The sequence below is a fragment of the Fomitopsis serialis genome (genome assembly GCF_022376445.1).
Source record: "Fomitopsis serialis strain Sig1Antser10 chromosome Unknown B0H18scaffold_5, whole genome shotgun sequence".
NCBI classification, from domain to species: Eukaryota; Fungi; Basidiomycota; class Agaricomycetes; order Polyporales; family Fomitopsidaceae; genus Fomitopsis; species Fomitopsis serialis.
In genome coordinates, this window is record NW_025954965.1 from 809,858 (window position 1) to 836,185 (window position 26,328).

At 55.3% G+C, this 26,328-nt stretch overlaps 13 protein-coding genes across 13 annotated transcripts; 6 read left to right on the top strand and 7 right to left on the bottom strand.

The window, feature by feature from the left end:
• Window positions 1–444: 444 nt before the first annotated feature.
• Window positions 445–1,927, bottom strand: B0H18DRAFT_493425 (uncharacterized protein). Its single transcript, XM_048038295.1, has one exon. The coding sequence runs from the start codon at window positions 1,572–1,574 to the stop codon at window positions 609–611; it is 966 nt and encodes a 321-aa protein (XP_047898792.1). The 5' UTR covers window positions 1,575–1,927; the 3' UTR covers window positions 445–608.
• On the bottom strand, window positions 1,798–3,885 carry B0H18DRAFT_493337 (SHQ1-domain-containing protein). The gene is made up of 7 exons (XM_048038294.1): window positions 3,843–3,885; window positions 3,663–3,785; window positions 3,247–3,604; window positions 2,951–3,188; window positions 2,762–2,892; window positions 2,255–2,705; window positions 1,798–2,198 (listed from the first exon to the last, which is right to left on the bottom strand). Exons 2-7 carry the CDS (start codon window positions 3,735–3,737, stop codon window positions 2,021–2,023), a joined length of 1,431 nt encoding a protein of 476 aa, XP_047898793.1. The 5' UTR covers window positions 3,738–3,785; window positions 3,843–3,885; the 3' UTR covers window positions 1,798–2,020.
• A 206-nt stretch (window positions 3,886–4,091) lies between these two features.
• Window positions 4,092–5,895, top strand: B0H18DRAFT_1114761 (anthranilate synthase component; the record flags this gene model as incomplete). Its single annotated transcript, XM_048033165.1, has 6 exons — window positions 4,092–4,109; window positions 4,166–4,379; window positions 4,442–5,176; window positions 5,234–5,441; window positions 5,490–5,797; window positions 5,849–5,895. The coding sequence occupies 6 exons, from the start codon at window positions 4,092–4,094 to the stop codon at window positions 5,893–5,895; spliced, it is 1,530 nt and encodes a 509-aa protein (XP_047898794.1).
• Window positions 5,896–5,937: 42 nt separating this feature from the next.
• On the bottom strand, window positions 5,938–6,892 carry B0H18DRAFT_869664 (ribosomal protein S2, flavodoxin-like domain-containing protein; the record flags this gene model as incomplete). Its single annotated transcript, XM_048040035.1, has 2 exons — window positions 5,938–6,692; window positions 6,742–6,892. The coding sequence occupies 2 exons, from the start codon at window positions 6,890–6,892 to the stop codon at window positions 5,938–5,940; spliced, it is 906 nt and encodes a 301-aa protein (XP_047898795.1).
• A 538-nt stretch (window positions 6,893–7,430) lies between these two features.
• B0H18DRAFT_493317 (heat shock protein) lies at window positions 7,431–9,389 on the top strand. Its single transcript, XM_048038293.1, has 2 exons — window positions 7,431–7,732; window positions 7,784–9,389. The coding sequence occupies exons 1-2, from the start codon at window positions 7,524–7,526 to the stop codon at window positions 9,180–9,182; spliced, it is 1,608 nt and encodes a 535-aa protein (XP_047898796.1). The 5' UTR covers window positions 7,431–7,523; the 3' UTR covers window positions 9,183–9,389.
• Window positions 9,390–9,416: 27 nt separating this feature from the next.
• Window positions 9,417–10,890, bottom strand: B0H18DRAFT_927634 (P-loop containing nucleoside triphosphate hydrolase protein). Its single transcript, XM_048041655.1, has 6 exons — window positions 10,800–10,890; window positions 10,668–10,746; window positions 10,532–10,611; window positions 10,204–10,479; window positions 9,721–10,153; window positions 9,417–9,671 (listed from the first exon to the last, which is right to left on the bottom strand). The coding sequence occupies exons 1-6, from the start codon at window positions 10,880–10,882 to the stop codon at window positions 9,510–9,512; spliced, it is 1,113 nt and encodes a 370-aa protein (XP_047898797.1). The 5' UTR covers window positions 10,883–10,890; the 3' UTR covers window positions 9,417–9,509.
• A 136-nt stretch (window positions 10,891–11,026) lies between these two features.
• Window positions 11,027–14,117, top strand: B0H18DRAFT_1207581 (chromatin assembly factor 1 subunit A-domain-containing protein). The gene is made up of 11 exons (XM_048036220.1): window positions 11,027–11,084; window positions 11,134–11,160; window positions 11,211–11,309; window positions 11,374–11,485; window positions 11,535–11,826; window positions 11,881–12,072; window positions 12,129–12,197; window positions 12,252–12,651; window positions 12,708–13,409; window positions 13,468–13,886; window positions 13,935–14,117. The coding sequence occupies exons 1-11, from the start codon at window positions 11,060–11,062 to the stop codon at window positions 13,953–13,955; spliced, it is 2,358 nt and encodes a 785-aa protein (XP_047898798.1). The 5' UTR covers window positions 11,027–11,059; the 3' UTR covers window positions 13,956–14,117.
• A 1-nt stretch (window position 14,118) lies between these two features.
• B0H18DRAFT_979087 (uncharacterized protein) lies at window positions 14,119–15,025 on the bottom strand. The gene is made up of 5 exons (XM_048044366.1): window positions 14,937–15,025; window positions 14,747–14,883; window positions 14,445–14,688; window positions 14,307–14,386; window positions 14,119–14,247 (listed from the first exon to the last, which is right to left on the bottom strand). The coding sequence occupies exons 1-5, from the start codon at window positions 14,960–14,962 to the stop codon at window positions 14,153–14,155; spliced, it is 582 nt and encodes a 193-aa protein (XP_047898799.1). The 5' UTR covers window positions 14,963–15,025; the 3' UTR covers window positions 14,119–14,152.
• Window positions 15,026–17,259: 2,234 nt separating this feature from the next.
• B0H18DRAFT_869522 (GTPase) lies at window positions 17,260–18,314 on the top strand (the record flags this gene model as incomplete). Its single annotated transcript, XM_048040029.1, has 7 exons — window positions 17,260–17,295; window positions 17,358–17,392; window positions 17,463–17,467; window positions 17,531–17,653; window positions 17,767–17,994; window positions 18,048–18,128; window positions 18,184–18,314. The coding sequence occupies 7 exons, from the start codon at window positions 17,260–17,262 to the stop codon at window positions 18,312–18,314; spliced, it is 639 nt and encodes a 212-aa protein (XP_047898800.1).
• A 750-nt stretch (window positions 18,315–19,064) lies between these two features.
• On the top strand, window positions 19,065–20,091 carry B0H18DRAFT_1082680 (uncharacterized protein; the record flags this gene model as incomplete). Its single annotated transcript, XM_048031567.1, has 5 exons — window positions 19,065–19,166; window positions 19,217–19,346; window positions 19,405–19,481; window positions 19,520–19,654; window positions 19,717–20,091. 5 exons carry the CDS (start codon window positions 19,065–19,067, stop codon window positions 20,089–20,091), a joined length of 819 nt encoding a protein of 272 aa, XP_047898801.1.
• B0H18DRAFT_493587 (uncharacterized protein) lies at window positions 20,048–21,578 on the bottom strand. Its single transcript, XM_048038296.1, has 3 exons — window positions 21,349–21,578; window positions 21,005–21,282; window positions 20,048–20,941 (listed from the first exon to the last, which is right to left on the bottom strand). Exons 2-3 carry the CDS (start codon window positions 21,155–21,157, stop codon window positions 20,324–20,326), a joined length of 771 nt encoding a protein of 256 aa, XP_047898802.1. The 5' UTR covers window positions 21,158–21,282; window positions 21,349–21,578; the 3' UTR covers window positions 20,048–20,323.
• Window positions 21,579–22,282: 704 nt separating this feature from the next.
• B0H18DRAFT_1182116 (uncharacterized protein) lies at window positions 22,283–25,081 on the top strand (the record flags this gene model as incomplete). The annotated part of the gene is made up of 13 exons (XM_048035971.1): window positions 22,283–22,473; window positions 22,528–22,589; window positions 22,639–22,812; window positions 22,869–22,992; window positions 23,107–23,195; window positions 23,247–23,387; window positions 23,438–23,667; window positions 23,731–24,069; window positions 24,124–24,229; window positions 24,281–24,342; window positions 24,396–24,474; window positions 24,529–24,842; window positions 24,895–25,081. 13 exons carry the CDS (start codon window positions 22,283–22,285, stop codon window positions 24,952–24,954), a joined length of 1,971 nt encoding a protein of 656 aa, XP_047898803.1. The 3' UTR covers window positions 24,955–25,081.
• B0H18DRAFT_951443 (Metallo-hydrolase/oxidoreductase) lies at window positions 25,063–26,248 on the bottom strand (the record flags this gene model as incomplete). The annotated part of the gene is made up of 5 exons (XM_048042023.1): window positions 25,063–25,241; window positions 25,286–25,990; window positions 26,050–26,074; window positions 26,130–26,162; window positions 26,213–26,248. 5 exons carry the CDS (start codon window positions 26,246–26,248, stop codon window positions 25,063–25,065), a joined length of 978 nt encoding a protein of 325 aa, XP_047898804.1.
• Window positions 26,249–26,328: the final 80 nt, after the last annotated feature.

Genomic DNA, 26,328 nt, shown 5'->3' on the forward strand with positions numbered 1-26,328 from the left:
TTTATCAATGCTTGTTGCAATTCTTCCCGAATTTCGACAGCCACATAACGCACGCGGCAAAGTTCGCTGAGTGGGAACTTCGTCGTTCAGACTACCTGAAGGCTGAAGCCTGCTGCCGGCGGTATGGTGGTGGAAATCAGAAACGGCGTACCCGCCTTCTTGTCCTCGAATGCCGAGGCAAGAAGTCGCATACTCGGTGGACAAGACAACGTGTCGGTGCGTGACGAAGTGCTGTTCGTTGTACTACCGTCTTCTTGTGTTATGCGTGACCCTCGGACCATCAAACGTGCTCCTGCCGCATTGCAGAGGAAGACGGTAGATGGCTGCTATGCGTCGTCTTCCAGTTCCGAGCCTGTTTTTCGTCACATCTCAGAAGACATCGATGTTGAAAAACGTCATGCGCAGCCGCGCTGAAGCTGCTACACCGTCTTCTGGCTCTACTTCTCGCTGCTTCACGCCTTCTACACCGCATCTGGCTCCCTTCTCCCGCAGCATGGCCCGCGTACGTCCCTAGTAAGGCATCATTTCTACAAGCCCCGTGACTGTACTAATTCCCCGAACGCTTCCCACCAGTACGCACTGATTCCCAGTGGCGCATTTCGACCGTACTACGATGCACCTTCGATAGCGTGTACTATGATCCCTCGAACGGCGCGAGCCGTGGATCGTATGACCCGTCCCGGTGCCTCCGTTCTCTTCACGGACAAAGCGATGGTGTCCGCGCATGAATCCCGGATAAAGAACATCGACTCTCCGTTGCCCCGGACCGTTGGGGGCCAAGGACAGGCGCCCATAAACCTCTCGGTCCCGAGAGATCCAAATCTACGAAGGCGGAACGCGACGGCCCGCGAGCGCGGCACATACCACAACGAAGCTAACCCTGGTTCAGCCCCGCCCAGATCATTGTGCCGCTGTCTCAAGGCTGCCTTCGACAGATGGCCAGCCTTTGTCCGGCTCAAGAATCCCACTGTCCTATTGGACTTCCATACACAGGCTTTGCAAGTACTTCTCAATCTCCGCTTGGTGCAGGGTTGTACATGCTCCTCGTCACTGATCGCCGCCCATACTACAGCGCCAACAATAGCGAATGCGTAGTGGAAGGGCACCGTACGACCGGGCGATGTCACACCTGACATTTCCGAATTATCCCGCGATTGAATGGGCCAAACCCCCGAGTCCGGTGACAGCCCATCAGCACCGCGTCGAATGCACGTCATGGTACGGGGATCGCATCTGCCAAAGTCTTTCTGAGTTTGACATTGACAAAATGAATACAAGAACTCGTCCGCTTCCCCTGCGCGAGGAATGATGAATACAGCTTCGCTTTTCCACTCGAAGTCATTTTGGGGATAAAGGCCGAGCAGCGTCCCGACGGTAGTGAGTGACGTAGTCCTTGTGGTTCTAGACGGCACGTATGTATAAGTGTGTGACCTATCTCCTGTCGCTTTGTGGAATAAAGTTCGCCGTCTCACATTATGAACCCGTTGACCAGATGTCCGGTGATGAACAATGTACAGAAGGGCAAGATAGCTAGCTGTCTGTATCGACATCGGAGGTGTACGCAAGAACACCATTCATTCCGACCATACCTCAAAAGGTTTCATCTCTATCTGTCGAAGCTGTCGAACTGCGTTCAGCGTCACGGGTAAACGATACCCAAGACAAAGACAAGAGCACCAAAGGGGATGAAATTTCGCCAACGTGACATCTGTACGATTGGTCTCCATCTCATGTATGCAGACGAGATTGTGAACTTGGCCTCTTGTAGTGCGCAAAGTCGCCAACGGAACCAGACATACAGCCTTCTGCACATCCAGCCTGAGAATTGGCTGACTCCGAGTTGAAATAATTTGATTCAAGAACGACCAAGCGACCTCCTATCGAGGTTCTAGTCTCGGAGAGACGTCGCACAATAGGTCAGCACTACCGCCTGACCCGCACAGTCCAACTCACGGCCGCATGTTGCAGTTACGAGTATTCGGAAGGCTGTCAACTCCCCCAAGGAGGACAGCCTTGACCGCTACAAAGGCGCGGGGAGCATGCGCTCAATCTCGTCTTCAGACTCATCATCGCTATCGGGCTCCCTCCTCATCGCCTCCTGGGCCGACGCCTCCAGCTCGTCAAGGTCCCGACCGATCATGCTCTTCTCCATCTTCAGCGACTTCACTGTTGCAGCTAGGACATGTAGCGTTTCATCACTAAATTCAACCATTCAGCGCACGCTGACGATCCGACGCGCATGGAGGCTGCGCACCTTGCGTATGCTAGTGTCCAGACGCAGAAATCGTCCAGCCATACCTTGCTGTATATGTAATACACCTCGTGGTGGTCGAGGATATGCTTCATCTCGAGGAGACATCTTGCGATGACCCGCTTGCCTTGTCCGAGGAGCGCCGCGACGTCAGCGCGACACTTCTCCGCCAGTACCCAGGAGCGGTAAAGTGGGAAAGCGAAGACACGACGGTAGGAAGCCGAGAATGTCGCCGAGAGCTCCTCCGCAGAAAATTTGTCTGGATCTGGGGGTGGCGGTTCCGCAGAGTAGGGCGCCGGATCGAGCGCGGAAAAGGCTGGTGTGAGGACACTGAGTGTCCAGGCGCTCTCAGGTGTCGGGTCGTGCTGCGTGGTGCGGCAGTCGTATGCATAAGAGAGCAAGAGTGTGAGAAGGGTGAGATAGAGATCGTGCGTCTGCTGTGGCATCGCAAGATCTGGCGGCAATGTCAACCGGCGAAAAAAAGAGGACATTGTTCCGATGTACACGTACATTCTTTCCGAGGGAGACGGAGCATCGTTGCATTATCTTCCTCGCTGTAATGGAAGCCCTCCGTAGAATCTGTATGTGGATTCTGCCAGTGGAGAAGCTCCTGAATGTATTCGTCCTCGACATAATCTGCCCTGCCCAGTCACAGCTCGTCAGCCACGTCACTTGGTCACGCGATATCAGGTTGCATACATGTAGTATTCTTCATCCCATTTCTCATCCTCGTGCTTGAGACGCCGCTTCCGGCGTTCGCTCGGTGGACATGTCTCTGCATCGGCGCCGATTTCGTTGACCTCGTTCTCGGTATGCGTGACATGTCTGAAATATCCAGAGTGCATGTCCAAGAAGCCATACCGGTACTCCGGCGTTGTTTTCAGCTGAGGGAGAGGCTGAGGGACTTCCTGTGGCAGCTGCCAATCATTCTCCGCAGCTGGATTGCATCGTGTCTGAGCATAGCTCTCGTGGTACAAATTAAGTTTTGGCCTCACCTCGCAGGATTTCTTCCTGTTCTAATGTCAACCGCTGCGTCCGTCGAGCCAGCTCCTCGTCAGCGTCCTCTTCGTTCGCAGCTGTGTCCTCGGAGGATAGCACCTCGATCACGGGCTGTTGTGGCGGCTGTTCTGACGGACGTGGCGCAAGCAGTTTCGCGAGCAGGTCCAGGTCTTGGAAGTCCTGGCCCGGCGTTTCTTTTGTTAGGGTCACGGTCAGGTAACCCGAGCCTGCATCATACGATGCGGAGGCATCGTCGTCGCCCTTGAGAGGATGCGAGAAGTTCAAGCGAAGAAAATAAGGGTTCACGTGGACGCTGAAGAGTTTCTCATCAATGTTGATCTCAACGTCAGACGCCTACTTCGGAATACAGGGGGTCAGTGGCAGAGGTATAGATGCAACTGCGACGACATACCCGGACAGACGGGCAGTACATTTTCACGACCACCTCAGTGTCGGTCTGACTGCAAGAGAAACGCGGCGTGATCATGACTGTATTATTGATGCGTGATGCAAAGTCGTCTCGAGCGACTTGTGTCTATCGAGAAGGATGAGACAGTGCCGCAAATGATGTTCAGTAAAATTGATTACTCACAGGAATATAGCCTTTCAATACAATGCAGACACCAACATACAGATGATGATTGCACGATATTCTCTGGCTGTGTTATGCAGGTGTTCGCTGTTGCAAGCAGAGGTGGCTGCAAGGTCGGAAGTGGCTAGGATGATATGATCGTGTCTGTGACTCGAGATCTGGCTCGATCAAAATTGAGATCGCATGCTTATTTAAGATGCACTCATCCACTCGCGTATCAGCAGCTCCAACGACCCTTGCATATTCGCCATGCCCGTCGACCCACAAGTGAGTGTGATTATTCCTATAACAAGCATACCTTTGAGCAACTCTACTTTCCGTAGAAACTACCCGCCTACCCACCGCTAGCCGTCGTTGAGCAGATCATACTCAAGGAGAAGAGGGGAAACTGCGTTCCGGTCTATGTCGAGCTTCCTGGCGACCTCTTGACACCATGCGTTGCATACCTGAGAATAGCCAAGGATGCGAAATACAGCTTCATGCTCGAGTCGGTGGTCGCAGGAGGGCAGATTGCGCGGTACAGTTTCATCGGGGCAGGTGAGTACTGAGCATGACTCAGAGCTGTCCGGACAGTACAACTGAGCGAACACCACGCGAAGACCCATTCAAGGTGGTCAGGACAGGTCCGTATGAGGAGAACACGGGCGACCCCATGGCAGCCTTGCAGAAGGAGCTGAGCGTGTACCGATACGTCAAGCTCCCGGAGGTGCCCACATTCACGGGCGGCGCGATCGGCTACGTCGCGTACGACTGTATTCAGCACTTCGAGCCGAAGACGAGGCGGGAGCTGGACGACAACCTCCACATTCCCGAGGCTATCTTCATGCTCGTCGACACCCTCATCATCTACGACCACCTCTACCAAAGTATCAAGGTCGTCTCCCATGTGTTCAACCCCGGCACCACAGGCCCTGTGAACCTGTCCTTCGTCTACCAGACCGCAGTCGCGAAGGCACGAAGGCTGGCAAAGCTGGTGTTGTGCTCAGCGATTCCGGAGGTTCCACAGCCGCCTATCGTTCTCGGGAACAGGGCGGTGTCGAATGTGGGGAAGGAGGGCTACGAACACTTCGTGACGAACCTGAAGGATCACATTGTAGCGGGCGATATCATACAGGCTGTACCATCACAGCGACTTGCACGGCCGACGACCTTGCATCCGTTCAACGCCTACCGCCATCTCCGCAGGGTGAACCCGAGCCCGTACATGTTCTACTTGGACTGTGGCGAAGTGCAGTTGGTGGGGGCAAGTCCAGAGACGCTCTGCAAGGTGGAGAAGAACAAGGTGTACAACCATGCCATCGCAGGTACCGTCCGGAGAGGTCAGACGCTTGAAGGTTGGTGTGTGCCCTGGTTCGTCGACGACAAGGCACTGATTAGCGGGACCTTCATAGAGGATGAGATGCTGGGGCAGCAACTGTTGTCTTCGGAGAAAGACCGCGCAGAACATATCATGCTGGTAGACCTTGCGCGGAACGACGTCAACCGTGTCTGCCAACCGAAGACTGTCAAAGTTGACCACCTCATGCGGCTGGAGAGGTTCAGCCATGTTACACATTTGACGTCGCAGGTGTCTGGTCAGCTTCGGGAAGGGAAAACGAGGTACGGCGTTTCAGCGATGTGGAAACAGCACGATCTCATGCGTATCAGGTTCGACGCTTTCCGTTCCATTTTCCCCGCAGGCACGGTATCAGGTGCACCCAAGATCAAAGCTATTGAGCTCGTCTACGAGCTCGAGAAGGAGCGGCGCGGTGTATATGCAGGGGCAGTTGGGCGGTTTGACTTTTCAGAAGATGAGATGGATACCTGCATCGCGATACGAACCATGACATTCAAAGACGGTATCGCCTACCTGCAAGCAGGCGGCGGCATTGTCTATGACAGTGTTGAGGAAGATGAATATATCGAGACAATCAACAAGCTGAAGGGTAATGTCAGGGCACTGGAGAGGGCTGAACGTACGTTTTCGTAGTTGCTCCTCTTTCAGCGACGCTCACACATGTTGACAGAATATTGGTACGAAATCCAGATGTCAGGCGCTGGCACCTCTGCGTAAACCCAGAGATGACTACGATGAATATAAATTATGTATCCTATATTAGATACGATGTGGATCCCATGCAGCCTCGCGCACTCTCTGTAACTTCACCTGTAACTTCACCGCACGCGCTGCTTGTCTCTCGAACTCCTCGCGACGCACTGCGACACCCTCGCGCCCGGCAATGCTCAGAATACCCGCCACCAGTTCCGCTGTCCTCGTGCTCTCGTCGTTCGCTGGTATAGGGTATGTTACTATCCGCGGGTCGACGTTCGAGTCCACAAGCGCAATTGTTGGGACATGATGGACCGTGCACTCCCGTATCGCGTGTAGGTTCGGGATTGGATTGAGGAAGATGACGAGGTCAGGGATGACTTGTTCGTCATGTACCGTCTGTAGGCCGAACATGTTCACTCTGTTCGTCAGTGTACCGGCTAGCCATTTCTCGCTGAGGTGGTACGCCCTCTCGCCGATGCGCTCTGCAGCCTTGCGCACAACCGGGCGGAGGTCTGCTCTCGTGCCCACAAAGACGACCATGCCGCCCCTCAGCGCGACTGCTCGTACGACTTGCGCGGCGCGGCGGAGGAGAGGCACAGTGTGGTCGAGGTCGATAACGGTAATGCCTGCGCGTACACCGTACGCATAGGGCAGGAAGTTGGGGTTCATGAGGGACTGAGAATGACCCATCTGTGCGCCCGCGGCCAGGAGATGAGAGACGGTGAGGCCTTGGGGAGGGGTGGGTCGGTGCAGAGGGTGATGCGGTTGGAAGGTGTTTCCGCGGTTTTGAGTCGAACCGTAATCCGAGTAGAAGGAGACTGGTAGAGATCAGCACAGAGCTCCGAGTCGACACACATAGACACTCACTCAGAGACTCGTATTCAGCGTTGCGGAGCTGGAGCTCTGTCCAGTCCTCCGGGGTCTCGGGGGGAGCTGGCCCACGGGTGAGGGTGCAGACATGCAACGCCTGAAGTTGAGCTGGGCGGCCGTGGGCACTGCAGCGGTCGCTCGCCAGCATCGTGCGGAGGCGGCGAGGCGTGCGCGGGCTTGGGAGAGAGACATGTCGGCCGCCACCAAGGTCGAGTGTCCAGCACAACAGTCGGACGCACCGGCGAATGGGGATCGGCGCGCCTGTCCCGCTTACATCAGCAGCGTCGATTTTTTTCTGCTGCCTTGCACCCGCTCGCATCCTCACCGCCTCCTTCTCTGCCTCGCATCCCTCCCTGTCCTTTTCGCTCATTCTCCCTTCCCACCCAAAAAAATGGAGGACATCTTCGACGGTGCGATCGGTATCGACCTCGGAACCACCTACTCGTGAGTTCTACAGCCGGAGAGAGAGTTGCAGAGTCTAACCTTCCTTGCCTTGCAGCTGCGTGGGTGTCTGGCAGAACGACCGGGTCGAGATTATTGCCAACGATCGTGCGTATAGGACTGTGCCTATACGGGCTTCACACTCACCTCCTTCACAGAGGGTAACCGCACGACACCGTCCTACGTCGCCTTCTCCACCGAGGAGCGTCTGATCGGCGATGCCGCAAAAAACCAGGCCGCCATGAACCCTAAGAACACGATCTTCGACGCAAAGCGCCTCATTGGCAGGAGATTTGAGTGAGTGTGGTTTCAGTATCTCGGCTTGATCTGTCCCTGACATGCTGTCCAGCGACCCCGATGTCAAGAAGGACATGTCGCACTGGCCCTTCGAGGTCGTTGAGAAGGATGGCTCCCCTCTGATCAAGGTCGAGTATCTTGGGGAGGAGAAGTCTTTCAGCCCCCAGGAGATTTCTTCCATGGTCTTGACCAAGATGAAGGAGATCTCGGAGGCCAAGCTCGGTAAGACGGTGAAGAAGGCTGTGGTCACGTAAGTCCGCCATGTTTCACCGGGTGAATACCTCGCCTTACGTCCACGCAGTGTGCCTGCCTACTTCAACGACTCCCAGCGTTTGGCGACGAAGGACGCCGGTACCATCGCTGGTCTTGACGTTCTCCGTATCATCAACGAGCCCACGGCTGCCGCCATTGCATACGGTCTCGACCGTGCGTCGACTGGCGAGAAGAACGTCCTCATCTTCGATCTTGGTGGAGGAACTTTCGATGTCTCCCTGCTCAACATCACTGGTGGTGTCTTTGCCGTCAAGGCGACTGCCGGCGACACTCACCTTGGTGGCGAGGACTTCGACAACAACCTGCTTGATCACTTCAAGAAGGAGTTCCAGCGCAAGACGAAGTTGGACATCTCCGACGACGCTCGTGCCCTCAGGCGGTTGCGCAGTGCTTGCGAGCGTGCCAAGCGCACCTTGTCTAGCGTCACCCAGACCACGGTTGAGGTTGACTCGCTGTACCAGGGCGAGGACTTCTCGGCGAACATCACCCGTGCTCGTTTCGAGGAGATCAACGCTCCTCTTTTCAAGTCGACTCTCGACCCCGTTGAACGGGTGCTCAAGGATGCCAAGATGCCCCGCGAGAAGGTCGATGATATTGTCCTTGTCGGCGGATCGACTCGTATCCCCAAGGTCCAGTCGCTTGTCTCCGAGTACTTCGGTGGCCGTCAGCTTAACAAGTCGATCAACCCCGACGAGGCTGTCGCCTACGGTGCCGCGGTCCAGGCTGCCGTCCTCACCGGCCAGACGTCTGACAAGACTGCGGACCTTGTGCTTCTCGATGTCGCTCCCTTGTCGCTCGGTGTCGCCATGCAAGGCGATATCTTCGGTGTCGTCGTTCCCCGTAACACCCCCATCCCCACCAACAAGTCGCGGACGTTCACGACGGTCGAGGACAACCAGACGACTGTCACCTTCCCTGTCTACGAGGGCGAGCGGACTCAGTGCCGCGACAACCGTCTGCTTGGCGAGTTCGAGCTCAATGGTATCCCGCCTATGCCCCGTGGCCAGGCCGAGCTTGTCACCACCTTTGAGGTCGATGCGAACGGTCTCCTCAAGGTTACTGCTCAGGACCGTGCCTCTGGCCGTAAGGCGCAGATCAGCATCACGAACTCGGTCGGCCGTCTGTCGTCTGCTGAGATTGAGCAGATGGTGAAGGACGCGGAGCAGTTCAAGCAGGCGGACAAGGACTTCTCTGCGCGGCACGAGGCCAAGTCCGACCTCGAGAGCTACATCCACCAGGTCGAGAACACCATCACGTCGCCTGAGATTGGCATGAAGCTCAAGCGCGGCGCTAAGGCGCAGGTCGAGGCCGAGCTCGCGCGTGCCATGGAGAAGCTCGAGATCGAGGACTCGTCGGCGGACGAGCTCAGGAAGGCGCAGTTGGGCATCAAGCGTGCCCTCCAAAAAGCCACCGCTGGTATCCGGTAAGGCTGGGTGGTGGTAGTTGTTCGGCGAGTGTGTTGTGGTCGCAGTCGTAGCATAGTTGTCCTGTCTCATGTCTTTTCACGTCCTACTTGCTTGACCGTCGTGCATCTGTGGCATACAAAACGAAGCTGTCCGTCCTTGCATCGTACTGTTGTACTTATATCAGTACCGATTCTTTGCGAGATGCATTCTGTTCAGCTCGCGTGGGCAGTGAGCGCCTGAGCGTTCATGAAGTGTCCCGGAAGCAACGTACAAAGCAGGATAAATGACCGGAAATAACAACAGACTACGGCTACAAGGGTAAGAAAGGCGACAACACGAAGGCTTGAATCATGTCGACAGCGCCTTATGCACTCGCAGAGAGACCTCAAGAATCCACAGCTCTTCGTCGGCACCGTCACACAGGGCCTTGTCTGCGTCAGCGAAGGCAAGAGCACACTGGGACTTTTGCCTCGCCGACAGTGTAGGATGCTCGATTACGAGGTCATGAAGCTAGGATGCTCGATGAGCACGTCGTCGAATTGTGGGTGTGGGCACTCACTTGAGAGATGATCTGCGAGGCTGAATATCCTTGCCGGATGATAGCCTTCACTATCTTCCTGACTGCGTCAAAGCCCTTCGCCTTCACGCTACTGTCTATATCCATGGCATCTGCAGAGACCAATTCGACGCCAAGCGTAGTTGCGAAGTCGTTGATAACCGAGGACCGCACGACGCCTGCGATCTCCTCGATATCACTGGGTGTAATGTCCGTTGGAGGGGTTGTGGACATAGAAAGGCGTGAGGCGGATTGAAGATACGTGATAGAACGACGGAGATCGCCATGAGAGGTGTTAATGAGAGCAGAGATGACAGCATCAGTGACAGGGATCTTCTCTGCTGCTGCAATCTCCGCCAGGCGACTCGAGGTAGAGGTGGGGTCGAGAGGCTTGAATCGGAACTTGGAACACCGAGAGGCGAGGGGCTCAATGATTCTAAGACACGACATGAGAGAGCGCGTCGCTGTGGACAAAGGAGAACGCACCGAGTCACATAGTTGCATACGAGGCAGAATCGGGTGATACGGGCGTATGTCTCCATGATTCGTCTCAACGCGGCCTGAGCATCCTGCGTCATGGAGTCTGCTTCGTCGAGGATAATGATTTTGTACGGTGGACAGGGATACGTCTTTCCATCGGATGCGACTACCTGTGCGCGCGGAGTCTGCCGCGCGAAATTCTTGATTTTCTCGCGGACAATGCTAATTCCACGCTCGTCAGAAGCGTTCAGTTCTAGCACTCTTGAGCGGAAGTTGTCTGGCCTGAAAACTATGTGTGAGCTTAGCATTCAGCGTAAAAGAGCATTTCGCCAACCCAAATAGCTGCCGTGCCAGTGCGAGGATAGTGGATGTCTTGCCAGTACCAGGTGGCCCGTAGAACAGCATATGTGGCAACTACCCATGATGCGACTCGTCAGTATACAGGCCTGGCACTTCCCGCTGTTACGCACGTTTGACGAAGTTAATGTCTTTCGGAGTACAGCAACAGTATGTTCTTGCGCTGAGACGTCGTCAATGGTTTTTGGACGGCTGGATGGGTGGATGAGTACAATTGCATTGACACGCGACGCAAGAAGACTTACTATTTTTCGACCCATGGCTGATGCTGTGGTTCAGCAGCTTGTCTTTGTGGTGCAGCTCTTGCCTGCGGCTGAAAAAATGACATGCTTATCCTGGTCAGAGATGGACTGAGCACATACGCGCCGTGGCTCACGACGACGCGTCGGAACGCGTTGGGTCACACGATAGTCACGTCCGTGACAAGACGCGACTCTGGCTCGACGCGTGCGGTTCCTTCGCGACTTCCACAACACCCCATACTGAACGAGCTCTGCGTTGCGAGATGTCCACCTCAGACCCCCAGCCATGTACGTGGAACGCATTCTCAGATACATGTCGACGCTGAATATCGTTCAGCCGTGGTGGACCTCGCAGACGCGGCCGGTGAGACTACACGATCTCCAGACATACAACATGTTCTCAGTATCGTACAGAGAAATCCAACAAGACAAGATTAGTCGATCTCAAAAATGGGAAGCTTGTGTTGAGACAGAAACTGCTGTCTCTGGAGAAGATGTCGGAAACTATGCAAGGTGTGCAGGGCTTACATGTCATGTCACTCGGTCCATACTGACTTGTTGTCATGGGAAATGCTAGACACCGTCAAATTCCGAGAATTTATCGAGGCTCGAGTGCAACACCAGGAAGAGGCATTATCTAAAATACCAGACGATCACCTACCCCTCATCGTTAAATTAGTTCATGAGAGGTAACGACAGTCCTTCTTCCACTGCACCGTTCTCATATTCGTCCCACAGCGACAAGACTGTTCACGCACTGGCAAAGCACATTCAAGGCGAGTTGTTACCAGTGCATGACGCTGATGATATCATCCTCGACCCTTCGTCCGTCCTTCCTCTCGATGTCATTGAACAAGCAATCAAGGCTGTGGCCACAAGGAATGACTACGGGCTGGAGAGCACAGCTGGATCGGGAAAGGTCCCGGCTGCGCTGCACATCTGGAGATGGGAGGCGAAAGATAAACATATGGACTGGCTTCCTAGGGCAGCCATGGAGAAGCTCGAAACTCGGCTGGCAGAACGGCGTCAAGTATGTACACTTGCCTCTCTTCTGGACAGAAGTCTGTAGACTGACGCACACTAGGCGAAGCAAGACGTCCAGGAACTATTTGATGCGCTACCGGAGGATGTTCGCAGCGGGTTGCTCGGCGTCAAGAGCACCACGAGGACACCTTTGAAGACGAAGCCCAGCATGCAGAGCACGGACGACATTACTAGTCCGGACCAAAGCGAGTCTGGTACAAAGGGTCAATCGCAAACACCGGAGGTTGACGGGGTAAATGCCGTTGATCGACGTCTGACTTAAGGGATGCTCATGCGCACTGCATTCAGGATAAAGTCGGCACCTCCAAAGGCTCTGGTAGATCTAAGAAGCCAGCGGATCCGGAGAAAGCTGCAAGGGTATGCACCATTTTAGATATTCAAACCTCCAATCAAGCTAATATCTCCAAACAGGAGAGGGAGAAGCTTGAAAAGAAGGCTGCAAAGGCAGAGAGAGAAAAGAGAGAACAGGAGGCGCAAAGCAAGTCGCGGTCCATTATGGCGAATTTCTTCGGGAAAGGGAAGGCCACCCCTACGAAGCGGTCTGATTCGTCCACATCTGCGAAAGCGGGCAACTCGGAGGTAGCGGGCCCGTCAACGACTCGATCAGACTTTGCCAAGACGTTCAAGCCGTTTGTATTGAAAAAGGGCTCGGAGATTGCTCCTGTGAATTGGTTTGAACAGGCGCGAAGACGACAATGCGCCAGCAAGACAAGGACCGAAGGCGATGTGATTGTGCTAGACGATGTAGAGGAAGACGCACTTGATGCGGTGCCCCCGCCAAACATTAACATTGGTCAGATGGATGCAAGCGGTATGTTGCCACGTCCATCTCGTTCGCAGTGATTTAACTACAGTCGTATGCTGTAGAACGGTTGCACGATATTCTGTCTCAACCTCAAACCTCCCTTTGCCCTATCCCCCGTCGTCGGCAACCCCGATCTCACCTCAAGTCCTACACCCCGTGTTCCGTCCGGTTTATCATGACTGAGCTTACTGAGGCGGAAGTGACAGGCGATGATGACAGGGTCCGCGCACTGCTGGCGGTGCTGCGCAACCGACGGACGATTCCCGCAAAGGTACTCATCTTCACCGAGGACGCCCGCCCAGGCTACTTTGGGACATGGACTCGCAGCTCGCGGGAAATCGGGCCCCGCGCACCCTTTGGCAGAGACGTACTCGCTTTGGACTACAGCTACGACAGCGCGGAGGAATGGGAAGGCGAGGAAGAGAACGGGGGCGATGACGTCGTCGAGGATGCAGACGATGAAGAGGTGGGTGAGGGTGAAGGCGAGGACTCCGACTTGGACGACTGGTTGGTGGACGATGACGAGGTGGAGGACCCGGGTACCCCAGTGGAGGAACGACGCGATGACAGCCCGGACTTGATGCTGGTGGACGCGCCGTACGTGCCGTCGAAACGGAAGACCACGTCAGAAGCAGGAAAGCAAGGGAAGAAGCGGAAAGTTGTCATCCCACTAGTGCCCTTTACTAAGGGGCCATGTTGGGAGTCGAGTGTTGGCCGGTGTAGCTATGAGCCCTTCGAACCGTATCGGATTGAGCTGTTCAATGGTGCGTTGGGTCCATCGTATTCTACGGAGGTCCCGGGTGCTCACAAAAGTACGACTAGATACTTCCTATCCCATTGATCCGTTCACATATGTCGCTGCCGTCCCAGAGACTTCAGCAGCAGGAGCCAAGGACCGCAGTGACTTCGCCGTACCCGCGCTTCCCTCTCGACTTGCTGTCTCCAACGCGCAAGGAACGTCTGCACCTTCCGATGCTTCCTCGACATCAAATACCCCCGTAGCAGTAGGACCAAAGAAGCCCGCGCTGACACCGAAGACTATGTTCCCCGAAGCACACCTGCCGGTACTGCTGTCCAAGATCAACACGCTCGCAACAAGCAACCTGGCGTTCATAGTTGAGACGGTGTACCAGGATCTGCGTGAGCAGCGAGTGAAGAAGAACGCGATTGAAGCAAAGGTGAAGGAGGTTGGCGAGAAGAGCAAGTCGCAGAAGATCTGGATTGTCAAGCCCGAAGTGAAGGTCAGTTGCACTCGGTTTGCCCCGTCAACCCAGGCTGACGTCGTACAGGCGGTTCATGGGTTAGCTTAAGGACACGAAGGTTTGAGTTGTTGTGCTGTCGTTATTTATAGTGTTTCTTGTTTTCTTGTCGACTAACTTTGGTGGCCATGGATCCATTCAGTACGAATACAGCATTAAGAGTGTACATATTATACACGCGTTGGCATTGAATACCACTACGGCATGACAATCATAGGGGCAAAATACCACAATCAATCCGACAACTGCTATGATGAAGCGAGTTTCCAAAGTAGGTCGGCATACTCCTTGTTAGACTTCGTACTGTCGAAATTGACGCAGTGTACGTCGCCTGTTATTGAACCTGAGGCAATGGCAGCATGAGCAAAGGGTTGGGCGTGGGCATGATCTCGAGAGACGTACGAATGAGCATCTTCGCGATGCGCCCATCTTGTCCCATGATAGGCTCGAAGCCAAGGCCCTTGTACATGGCTAGACGGAGACTGACGCACGGACAAAAGTGAGGAGGGGTTCGCGGAAGTTATCGTCGAGGAGACTCACGCAGTTGCATCCAACATATGCTCTGCAGACGGATCTGACTCCTTCAGGTTGCGCAACTCGTCTCCGACGCGTGCTAGTTCAGCCTCCTTGCCCGCGAGAGCTCCTTCCGCGTCATTGATAGCCTTTATCAACGATAGTCGCGTCTCGTCTAGTTCATTCATCATGGCGCCATGCTGCTCTGCAGAGGGGAGAGTGGACGGTCTTGTAGATGACACACGCGCTGCGTCGAGGACCCGAGCAAGCGCTGCTCACAGGCTAGACATGGTCAGACGAGGACGTCGTTAGGCGGATGGGCGACTGACAGCGTACGCGAGACTGTGCCTCTTCAATCTCCTTTCTGCGCCCTTCCTCCGTAATGGACATCTGCTCTTCGGCGGCTGCAATGGTGAGGTAGTCCTCCTCAGGATCTATGATGGGGATCATGTCCCGGATTGCCTTTCTATATACCGACACAAACTCAGACGAGCAATATGCTGACAAAAGTGAACGTACATCGTGTCCTGTATGCTGATAGACATGGATAAATCTGTGACGCAGCTCGACGGTTAGGATGAGTAGCAAATATTGAGTGGAAATGACGGTCAATGGCAACAGTACGCGTTCAGAATCGTGTTGAACTTGAAGCGCTGAGTTAACACGCTCACGTGATCGCGCCGACACCGACGGATCCTTAGAACGATCCTGGATCAATGTCTTGTGAGCGCATGTGAGCACTGAGACTGTTGTCTTGTATCGTGCTGGGCGTGCCTTTTCATGAGGTTGTGCGCAATTCAAAGGGGGTGCACCTTCACCGCTTACCCCCAGCTCATTTTCGCATTTCGAGCTCAAGCGCTCACCGAAGCAAGGATGCTGGCCGGTCACTGCGTCCATTCCCCTCGAGTTATTTCCTGTAACAGCTAATGACGGGAAACCGGATTATCCTTAGCCTTTGATTTTACATGACATCCTACCACACGAAATTTGACTATACAAGAACTCCACGAGCTCTACTCCACGAACTTCACGACCATCTCTACGCCCAACCTCAACAACATGCACCATAACGTTCACCAGACAAACTAAGCCATGTCTTGGTGAGCACAGTTGTCATCACATCATCACACAGCTTGACACACCAGAAAGCGAGCTACCCATCGCTGGGACTCTGTGTAAGCTGCCCGACAATGGCTTCTGTATACCGGGCTTGACTGTATAACTCATACTGTGAATTGGTCTGGCTTCATTGGAACTAGTATTGTCGGCCACGTACACACTTCCAACCGCACAATTAAAGAACCCTCCGGTATATCCCGTCCGCACTAACCATACCTCCACTCTAGGTCGTAGACCCAGCTCGAGGAGGCTGGGCTGTAGAAATCCCAACCGTCCGGCGTGATCGACAGCCGGTGAAGCCAGCCGCGCTATGCTCGATCACGAAGGCCGTGCCGCGACATGCCAGACAGTGAGCCCGACGCGGTTCGAGTTAGAAAATGGGGCGCGCCCCGGAGGCTGGCCTCCCGCCGCCGTCAGCCCCGCTCGCTCACCGTATAAATAGCCCGCCTACCTGTCTCGAACCGCCGTTCCCTCTTTCTTCTTCTCTCCCACCTTCCCCTCACTCCAGCGGCGGGGTCTTATCTTCGTGAGTGACCCTCTTCACCCTCATCGCACATGCACTGACGACTGCCCCGACCTGCCACCAGTGCACGGACTGTGGACTGCATCGCCTAGAGAAATACCGTCGTGACGGGGCGTCGTGTCCACAACTCCTGCAGCTTGACCCCCCGCCCCCAAGACCGACGCGGGTGTCTCATTGTCAGCTGAGGAGCTGTCACGGTTGGTTCGTGAAGGGCGCCAGTTGACTGTGACTAACTCTGCGAGGAGCCCAAGCAGCGCTATCGGCTAGCGAAACACCGTTGGGACAGGGCGTCCGCGTTGTTTGGGTTCACGGTCTTGGGGGATCCCGCCTAGTATACAGTAGTGTAGCTTTCTCCAGGGCGGGCGGTCATCCCGACGTAGTCGGGCGAGGATCGTCCGGGCGCGCATCTCATCGTGATCCTGGAGTCTAGTACCTCCTTCGCCCAGAGGGGCGGGGAGGGAAGCTAAGACGCGCCAAAGAGTGTTGTAATTAAGCCTGTAGCGTACCTTGAGAGGGCCATTGCGATCTGCTGGACAATGTCGCGTGCAACTGTGACACCTTGGAGAGCGTTGGGTTCAATGACTGCTATAGCGAGGGCCATCAAGTCAATCAAATCAGAAGTACTGCGCTGCAGGTGTCTGTCCTTTCGTCCCCAGTAATTGTTCGATGTACGCATAGTAAGGCTCACGCACGGTGACATGCTCTGCACGGATTGGAGCTCGGAGACCCAAGCAACTGCAGACGCGCGGCGACTTCACCAGGGGGGCCCAGGAGCGCACCGTGCACGTCCTTGAATTCCGTTGACGAGAGTCTGGAGCAACAGTCAAGTCAGTCTTACACTGCCTCCCAAGTTGTATCACCGAGTGAGGTGATGGACATAATATGCCATTGTGCGTTGGGACCTCCCCAGGACGCGTATGGGCATGGAGTGTAACCTAGAGCATAAGAGCAGCTCTGCAGCAGATAGCATACGGCTCATAATTGACTGACAGAGTATGGCCCATTGAGCAAGGTCGAAACGGCTGAGGCGCTGTTGCGGTTGGGCTGCAACGATTGCCCGGCGTATCAACAGATTCAAAGTCCGCTGAGCTTCTCATCGCCCCGCCCAGCTGCCTGCGTCTCCCCTGCACAGGCCCTTCTCCTCGCTCACTCGCACACACCCATTCGCCTTTGTATTTTTGTTACATACGCATCGCTGCCATGGCTGAAGGAAGCAACTTTGACTACCTCTTCAAGGTCGGTACATGCGCGTGGTTGCGCGCCAGCTCAGGTGGTTGATATACTCTCGTTCCATATAGGTCGTCCTCATTGGAGACTCCGGTGTCGGAAAGTCGTACGTCCCTCTGCCTGATTGCTCTTCTGGACATGCTTTGACGTTACCCCTGCATCTGCTCGCTGTGAAGTAACCGTATGTTCTGATTCGTCCCCGCGCTGCGAATCGTGGTTGACATTCTGTGCCCCTGCCTACCAGTGCTCTCACGATTCACGCGTAACGAATTCAACTTGGAGACGAAGTCAACGATTGGTGTAGAGTTCGCGACTCGCTCAATCACTGTGGACGGCAAGACACTGAAGGCACAGATCTGGGACACTGGTGAGCCCATCTCGCTTGCGTAACGCACAGAGCCGGAGCCACGAGGATTAGACCCCCTCTCGCAAAGCAACATCCATCTCATCGTGCAGTGCGCTAATACAATACCTCTGCAGCTGGTCAGGAACGGTATCGTGCCATCACTGCTGCGTACTACCGCGGCGCGGTCGGCGCGCTCCTCGTGTACGACATCTCGAAGCATCAGACATACGTCAACGTCACACGGTGGTTGAAGGAGCTGCGCGACCACGCAGACTCGAACATCGTCATCATGTTGGTCGGCAACAAGAGCGATTTGAAGCATCTGCGCGCGGTTCCGACGGACGAGGCGAAGGCCTTCGCCGGTGCGTGCCTCCTCGCGACTTGTCTCGCTGTGTGATGACTGAACACAACTCAGCCGAGAACAACCTGTCCTTCATGGAGACTTCGGCGCTGGACGCCTCGAACGTCGAGTCTTCATTCCAGACGATCCTGACCGGTGAGCACCGCCATCCCATTTCGTGCAGCCTTTGACTGACTGGTTCGTTCTTAAGACATTTACCGCATCGTATCGAGCAAGTCGCTGGAGCAGTCTGCGGACCCGATCAAGCCATCAGCAGGCGACTCGATTACCGTCGCCCCGAGCGTCGACAACAACGCTAGCCAGGGCAGCAAATGCTGTTAGTTGGGAGGCGTGAGGGATGTTCGTGGTTGCTGTGGATGGATATCGTCGATACATTGGGCCCTTGTGCATAGCTATACTCCGAGTTCTTGTAATCTGATGTTTTCTTTCCCCTGGTACCCGACTATGTGTGTGACACGGAGCACGGTGCACCAAATGAATGAGAGAAAGTAACTTGGCCTGCATGCATTCATGGTTCTCACATTGACAAGACCGGCAAAAAGGGTTTATGAGGGGCACGGCCCATCCGCGCGAACAGACGGCGCGTCCTTGTCTCCTAAGACTAACTCGGCGTGTCCTGCAGGTTGCGGAATTGCTTCCCTGGCCAGTCAAGGACAGATTACACCAGGCCGTGCCTCCGCTTCCGCGGTGACAGCCAAAGTAACCAAGTTTTCTGGAGGGGACGGCCTTGAACCAGCGCACAGACGAGTAAGCCCGTTGATTGGTTAGACCACCTCACATTCCCGGTATAGGGCCGCTACAGCCACTACGCCATTGTACCATACAATTCATCCTTGTGATACCCCATATCATACTTCGCGCACATACCTCGGCGAACGTGGCTACGACGCGATACGTGGCTGCTCGCTCGTGCGGCCTGCACTGATGCGGGGAGCCGCCGTTTGGCCGCCTTATATGAACGTCTGAGACGAACATGCTGACTGCAGACGACTCGCCCATCTGCAGCCATCTCTGGGCCTGTGCGCCGAATCCCTTCATTGCCTGTGCGCAGAGAAAGCATCCCTCGCAATCATGCTGGATCTACTCCTTGCCCCCATCGTAGAGGTCTACCGACTGGCTCTGCAGCCACTGGCCCCGTTTACGTGGTTCGGGCTGCCCTTCTCCGCGCTGGACGTCGCAGCGGCGTTCCGGACGTGCATCGCGCTGCGGCAGATCAAGAGCAGCTGCACAAGGAGCACGCCACGAAGAAGGCGGCGACGAAGGACGCGTCGATCGCGGAGGCGCAGGAGAGGTCCTTTGTGCGGGACCTGGCCTCGGTGTTCTTGGTCGTCTTTGGCGGGGAGGCGTTGGCTGGTTAGTCGCATGGCAGTGTATATCTGCTGTGGTGTGTTGACGAACTGTGGTTGCCAAGCTCCGGTCTTGGGCATACCCGCGTCGTTCATGGTGTCGGGCGCGGGTATGGGCCTCTGGGCTGCCGTGCAGGCTATCGTCGATAAGCTCCCGCTGTCTACGCACCGTCGCTCCAGACGGAGCTTCCCGTCTCGTTGCTCGATGGCTTCACGCGTGCATTCCTGCTGTGCAGCCTCATCCCGCCCATGGTCGTGGGCCATCCGATGGAGGCGGTGGCGGCCTCGCCGTGGTCCCTGCTCGTTACATCCCTGGTTGGTGTGCTGCTCCTCACGAGTGTAATGCCTTCTCATGTGAGCCTGTTGTGCGATGACAGGTGACCGCGAACGGCGGCTTCTTCCTCGTGAACACGATGTCCTTCCTGCAGCCATACGCGCTGACGCTCACCACGCCCGCCGAGATGCTGCCTTGGGGGTGGACGACCACGGATCTCTGGGCCGCGCCGTTCATCACAGGCCTCTACGCCCTCCTGACGCATGCTCAGCCCTTCTGGGCCGACGTACATGCTGTGGCGCTCGGGTGGTTGGGCAGCTCGGCCTCCGAGCTCGCGAAGATTCAGCCTGTGGATCAGGAGTACGCCCGTGCTCTGTGCGCGGTGGTGTTGATGGGACTGTTCTCGAGGCGTACGGTGAAGAACTTCAGCGCGCTGAAGGTGAAGCGGGTCGAAGGGCCCAAGACGAAAGTGCAGTGAAAGGGTCGGTTGCAGTTCACTGGCTTTGATGAATGGTGACGATGTGTCCGAAGGAGCAATGACTGTACTTCTGTATGAACGATAGATATTACTCACCGCAACGGCTTAGCACGACTAACAGGCATGGAAGAATGAATGATGCATAGACATAGTGACATAGGGTGTGCGCATAGTACATAGAACCATAACTCCTTGCAGCGTTCGTCAGCTAGATTCTGGCTTCCCCGCCTGTTCAGGCGTCGCTGTTATCATCGCCTCCAATGGCTGATTGCTCAATCAACCTCAACATCTGCGCGCGGACCTTCTTCCAATTCGGATGCGTCCTCATAGGACCTTCAACCGGAACCGGCGTAACAGCATCCGCCTGAAGCAGTTGGGTGTAAAACTCCTTATTGAACTGCTTGCATTGCAAGACCATCAATTGCAGCTCCCCAGCCTCAGGCAACTTCTTGATATCCTTGTCGTTGAGTTCGGTTCCATGAGGCTGCCTGGCCCTGAGGAACCGCTGCATGTGGATTTGATCCTGAACAGCAATCAGTACTTGGCACAACGAAGAGTTACGTGGCGCACTGACCGTCTCATCTAGGGAGGTGAACCTGTCGGGAAGGAGGGGAGATTTCGGGTCGTGTACTTCGTACAGACCAAGATACCGGACTTGTTCGCGAGGGCCAGCCTTAGACTGGGTCCCGCTCCGGATGATTAGGTGGAAATCACCCAGCGCAACGACCTTCTGAAGTACAGTGGAAGGCGTATAAACGGCGGCGTGCTCCGACGGCTGCAAACCGTCGGCACCAGTAATATTCTGTTTACACATAAATACTACTGGTATCGCTCGTCCTCCCTTAGGATGCTGCGAGGGAGAGATGGTGGCGTCAGTCAGATCTATAAGAGCCGGCAAGCATGGCACACGTACAGTATAACGAATAATATCATAGTCGTGCTCACGAGCGCGAACTGCGAGGCCTCGGGACCTTGTGTATTCTGCCGCCGTCTCGATGAAGACTTTCCTTACTGTCCTGGCCCGGATGGAACCCGAAATTTGGTGATATACTCCGCTTGGACCCATTGTCGGATGTCCGGAGGTAGAGACGACGTGGGTGTCTCCGGTGTGTCTGAATCTAAGTATGGCTCAGCTCCTCGAGGAGCGCCGGGACTTTTCGGTGGCCGCCCGCCACGGGGGTAGGGCTCGAACTACGAGCAAATTGAGGACAGACGTAAGCATTTTGGAGGTTGCGGATGACTGCGGATGGGGCTTACACGTGTACTGGACGGTTTCTTGCGAATGGGGGAGGCTGACAGGAAGCCCTTTGGTATGGTTGACTTTTTCGGGGACGCCATGATCAACACGGCTGAGGCTGAGGATTCTTGAACGGGGGTTGACAGTATACGGCAGGACACTGGGGACTATTTATATAGACGGACCAGAGGCGAGGGATGCGATGCTTTGACTTTCATGGCTAGCGGTGGCCACAGACGATCGTGGCCAACAAAAGCCATGGGCCTTCATGCGCAGCTCGTGGGAGGCGAAACAAAGCGCAAGAAATTACCATTCGGGGAAAGCTGTTGTGTTTGTGTATCCCGCTTTCTTCGGTAACGAGGCAGAAGTAGTGCCGCACCGAGGGCCATAGCAGACCATGCCCGTTCGGTAACGATACGCCACTGAGAAGCCACGAAGGCAGGTTCAACAAAGGCCCAGGAAGGCGCGTTCGAGGTCAGCCACCCTGCAGATAGCACTTTACCAGTGTTCCGTTGTTTCCAGGGCTGCAGAGCATGCATGTCGGCGCGAGCCACATACATGCACGCCGAGATCACGGATGACGCCACAGTGAAGCCTCGCGAGTCAGACAACCCACCAGCTGAGTGAGGCAAACCTGGTGGTTGGAGGCAGCATATTTCGTCGTGTTTCAACGTTTCAACGTCGAGGTCGCAAGTGTGCGAGGGTCAATCATGAGGCGCGCATCCTGGTGGCGAGCGACGCGTGCCACACCGAGCGCTCGCAGGAGTCGCAGCCACTCACGCGCTGCGTTCAGTGACCGTTCACCCTCTCGCTCCCGCCCTTGCGGCACCTAAGATGCGGTCTAGCTGTGTTGCTTCCAATCGCTACTGCTCTTCGATACTTCCGCCTCGACAATAGGCAGCAGCATCTACCAACGCATACGGCCGTCCTTGTCGAGCAGGAGGCCATACGAGAATGTGGCACGCTAAGAATTGGCTGTCTTACACGAGTCTCATCTTGCTGCTCGGTCTTGTGCTTCCTACGTATGCTATCTGGCCATTCACTCCCAAACGATTTGCCGGAAATGCCTTCCTCGGAGCTGGGTCTATGGGTGTGGACGATGACGGGAACATCATAGCATTCGGAGACTTTAACGGGGACCAGTTGTGAGCATGATCCGCAGTGCATGCGTATATTGTACTTACATGATGCAATCTAAGTTTGGATCTACTCGGACTGGCTTCAGACCGACAAACACTATCAGTGTACCTGTGGGATCATGGTGGGTACTGTCCCATGGTCGATGAAAGGGCCGTCTGATGCGTGGCCAGAGGAGTACACTTTCCGGAAGTCTGCTGTGTTTCGCCATCCGCAAAGAGTCTACAATGTCATTCCGGGCGACTTCACTCAGGACGGCAGGCTTGACCTCCTTGTTCTAAGCCAGGCTGCCTCCGCGAGTCAGCTTGCGGTACATCTCTATAGGGCCCAGTCGGGGGGTGGATTTGGTGCGGGTTGCATGGTTGCCTCTGGGCCAGCCTATCGTTGACCGCAAAACCCCTAGAATTACATCCTGTCTCGGGACCGCCATCTGTAATGGCCCAACCTATACCTATGGATATGAATGGAGACCTCAAGATTGATCTCATTGGTGCCTCCCAAGCAGCTCGTCAAGCTCGCAGTTCAAGGTGTGGGACAATGCTTGGAACGTGTCGCAGAAGAATAGCCCTATTTTCGATCTGTACGTTGAAACAACGTGTTTCGCTAATATGGCTTCATCTCCTTCACTTGCGCTTTCGCAGTGTCGATCCGAAGTTCAATGGGGCACAGTGCACACTGTCAAATCCACATAGCAACGCAGCGGTGGACTTAAATGGAGACTGCTTAGCAGGTGCGCAGATATGTCACACATAGGTGCCTTGACGCTGACGAGCACGAATAGACATCTTCCTCGTATGTGATGACCCGAGCACCGCATCCAAGTACTTCCAGATCTGGGTTAACAACAAAGACGACGGCTTTGTCTTGGCCTCACACGGCCGTCTACCGAAAGGTACCCAGTCAATATCCTTTGCTGACGTCGGTACGTATCATTGCCCTTGCTGTTCTCCCCGTCTGATAAGTCTATCACAGACCGAGATGGGACGATCGACATGGTGTTCGCGACATGCTCATCGGTGTCAAATTCCGGCGTTGGGTCGAATTGCTACATCAACATTGCGTACAACGAACAGCTACCTCTATGTGGAGCCACGGCCGATTCCGGGCTGCGCAACGGGAAGCGTGTGTGCAGACCTCCCGAGCAGCTCTGCACGGCCGACCCCGACTTTCACTTCGACTTGAGTGACAGCAGCGACAACGATGTGAGTGGGATTGGATTGTTGAGCCCTTGACCTGAATCGCGTATACTGAATCGAACTTTTCAGGCGCTCCTGCGCATTCCTCTTAGCGATATCTTCCCCTCGAACCCTTCTCTGCTCGTCATGGACGTCACGCAAAGTCCGCCGCTACCTGTTCCTCTCAAGCTCGGTGACGCCAACCAAGACGGCTTCCCCGACATCCTCGCCATCATAGTCACAGGTTCGGGCTCCCAGACGTCGTACACACCCCAGCTGGCCACATCTGAGCCTTGCGGCTCCGGTGTTGCGGGCTGCGGATCGAGAGCGAGGGGCCATCGAGGATGGAGTTTAGTCAAGAAGGGTATCGACTCGCTGAAGAGGATCCATGATGCCCGTTCTGTCGCTTTCTTCGACATGGATGAAGATGTAGGGTGAATTCTGGTTTTGGTTGAAGGTCGAGGCTGATTTCGTATGTTGTAGGGGAGTCTTGATATTATGATTCAGCGGACGGGTGCGCAGGGTGAAGGACACATCCTGTTCGTGCAGAACAACTTCTACTATGATGCGTTCTTCCTTAAGGCGATCGGTATGCATCCATTGCCTATGTTTTTCGACACGCTCTCATCCCTCGTACCAGTGCTCAACGGGGCCTGCGGCAGTTCTGTCTGCAGAGACGCAAATACGTCTGCTCAGTATCATGTAGGCGGACATGCACATTCGTTGACGATGCCTAGACATTCACGATGTAACAGCCATATGGTGTGAGCTACTCCGGCGCGACGTACAAGTATACAGTACTTGATACATCGGGGAGACGTTCCGCAGCTGCTGGTACGTGCATACCGAGTCCACATGTCACCGACTATCTCACTCGCTTTGCCGCAGTCGGCCAGCTCCCGCAGACAGCATATCACGCCCTCCTCACGCCCTACTCGTATTTCGGCCTAGGCCGCACCAACAACTACATCGAGAACCTGTTTGTCGGCTCGACAAAGCACTCAAAGCAGCATTATATCAACATGGAGGGCGTGATCCCGAATTCGAAGGTCGTCATCATCCCTCCACTAGGGCAAGACGAGACATGGAGAAGGGAGCTGTATTTGCGGCCAGGAGAGTGGATTCCATGGGTCACGCTTACTGTTATTGCCACTCTGGGCATACTGGCTGCGATCGTGATCGTACTGCACTTGAATGAGAAGGTATGGGTTTACCGACTCGTGCTGCATGCGGACGCTGACATGTTTGGTGCAGAGGGAAGACGAACTAGAGAGGAGGCGGGCTTCGCACCATATCAACTTCGACGCACTGTAACTTATCTATAATTTCTCGTTCCGCCTCATGTCAGTGAATGCTACACGTCCTGTGATGTAGAACCTGTTCCATTCCCCAGAACACCTATTCCGGATACTCCACATGAAATCAACCGTTCAGCTCCCACTGAGCATGCTTGCCATCACCTCCGAGGCACTCGACACGACCCTCCGCCTCCAGCTTGCGCAGATGCAGATCGACGCTGCTGGCCGCACTATCCCAAAGCTCGCGCGGATATTCCGCATAAATCTTCGTTACGAGCGTCCATGTCGTCCACGTCTCGTGCCCTGCGGGAGGCGGCGTCTCCAGCCTCCGACGAGCTGCTGCTCACGCGCGACGCGGTGCTGCAGGTACATCTTCACCTGCTTGTAGCCGTCCTCCACGGGAGGTCCGTGCCCCGGGTGCACGGTGCCGTACTTGGTGGCGTTCTCACTGAAGTCGACTAGCTTCTGGAGAGTGCCCATGTAGGGCCCTAGCTCCTCGAAGACGGCGCTGCCGTGCCCGAGGATGGTGTCGGCTGTGAACAATGCTTCCTCCGCGGGGTAGTAGAGGCAGATCGAGTCTGCTGTGTGGCCGGGAGCATGGATAACCTCCAAGACGGAAGCCGACTTGTCAGTCTCAGATGTGGTGACCGAAAGCGTCTGCTTGTGACTGAGCTCGTGGAAGGTGTTGCCGGAGGGGTCAGGGACGATTGTGTCGGGCATGGCTTTCAGCATGTCGACTACGGTCTGCAGCTTCGCGTACGGCGTGTGCAGAGGGAACTTGTGTAGCCGCGGAGGTTGAAAAGAGGGACTGTCGGCGGTGCGTTTCTCCTCCCATAGCTGGCGCAATAGGTGGACCACCGAGGGCAGGCCTAGACAATGATCGTGATGCTTATGCGTCAAGATGATGTCCGAGATGTGAGGCTTGTCGGGGTGGATCGTCGAGGTTGTATCGAGCAGGGCATCTCGCAGGAAGAGGGGATATGTATCGCGACCTTCACCGGTGTCTATCAGGATATACGGGTTGTGCTCGCCGACGAGATAGGTGTTGGTTCCTGCGCGGCAAACGAATGAGAATGGGTATGACCACGATAGCTGCTGTAGAATAACTCACCTTGCAGAGTATATGGCCCGGGATTCTGAAGGGAAGAGATCAGGTCGGCGGAGGCAGCTGCCTGGTGCTGATACGCATACCTGTCCCAAGACCCTCACCACTGACTTGCTCAGCTAAAGCGAACGTGAGTGAACGGGGTTATAGCACGCCTGACCGCACGTACCCTCTCAACGTTTGGTAATTGCCTGGTTCCGGCCATCGTGGTGGTCTTCGGTCGATATGGACGATTAATACCAAGCCAAGGAGGACTGTACTTGCTCGATAGATGACGAGATGACC

Bases quoted from the DNA above. Each gene is read 5' to 3' on its own strand.
- B0H18DRAFT_493425 (XM_048038295.1), bottom strand. From the start codon at position 1,574: ATGGTGTTCTTGCGTACACCTCCGATGTCGATACAGACAGCTAGCTAT.
- B0H18DRAFT_493337 (XM_048038294.1), bottom strand. From the start codon at position 3,737: ATGATCACGCCGCGTTTCTCTTGCAGTCAGACCGACACTGAGGTGGTC. The intron at 3,189-3,246 runs GTGAGGCCAAAA...GATGCAATCCAG, and splicing joins ACAGGAAGAAATCCTGCGAG to CTGCGGAGAATGATTGGCAG. The intron at 2,893-2,950 runs GTATGCAACCTG...GTGACTGGGCAG, and splicing joins TGGGATGAAGAATACTACAT to GGCAGATTATGTCGAGGACG.
- B0H18DRAFT_493317 (XM_048038293.1), top strand. From the start codon at position 7,524: ATGCTGTCCAGCGACCCCGATGTCAAGAAGGACATGTCGCACTGGCCC. The intron at 7,733-7,783 runs GTAAGTCCGCCA...ACGTCCACGCAG, and splicing joins GTGAAGAAGGCTGTGGTCAC to TGTGCCTGCCTACTTCAACG.
- B0H18DRAFT_927634 (XM_048041655.1), bottom strand. From the start codon at position 10,882: ATGTCATTTTTTCAGCCGCAGGCAAGAGCTGCACCACAAAGACAAGCT. The intron at 10,747-10,799 runs GTAAGTCTTCTT...CCACCCATCCAG, and splicing joins CAGCCATGGGTCGAAAAATA to CCGTCCAAAAACCATTGACG. The intron at 10,154-10,203 runs GTGCGTTCTCCT...GTCGTGTCTTAG, and splicing joins GTATGCAACTATGTGACTCG to AATCATTGAGCCCCTCGCCT.
- B0H18DRAFT_1207581 (XM_048036220.1), top strand. From the start codon at position 11,060: ATGTCCACCTCAGACCCCCAGCCAT. The intron at 11,827-11,880 runs GTATGTACACTT...GACGCACACTAG, and splicing joins GGCTGGCAGAACGGCGTCAA to GCGAAGCAAGACGTCCAGGA. The intron at 13,887-13,934 runs GTCAGTTGCACT...GACGTCGTACAG, and splicing joins TTGTCAAGCCCGAAGTGAAG to GCGGTTCATGGGTTAGCTTA.
- B0H18DRAFT_979087 (XM_048044366.1), bottom strand. From the start codon at position 14,962: ATGTCTATCAGCATACAGGACACGAT. The intron at 14,689-14,746 runs GTCAGTCGCCCA...GCCTGTGAGCAG, and splicing joins GGCACAGTCTCGCGTACGCT to CGCTTGCTCGGGTCCTCGAC. The intron at 14,248-14,306 runs GTACGTCTCTCG...CCATTGCCTCAG, and splicing joins CATCGCGAAGATGCTCATTC to GTTCAATAACAGGCGACGTA.
- B0H18DRAFT_493587 (XM_048038296.1), bottom strand. From the start codon at position 21,157: ATGGGTCCAAGCGGAGTATATCACCAAATTTCGGGTTCCATCCGGGCC. The intron at 20,942-21,004 runs GTACGTGTGCCA...TCTCCCTCGCAG, and splicing joins ATGATATTATTCGTTATACT to CATCCTAAGGGAGGACGAGC.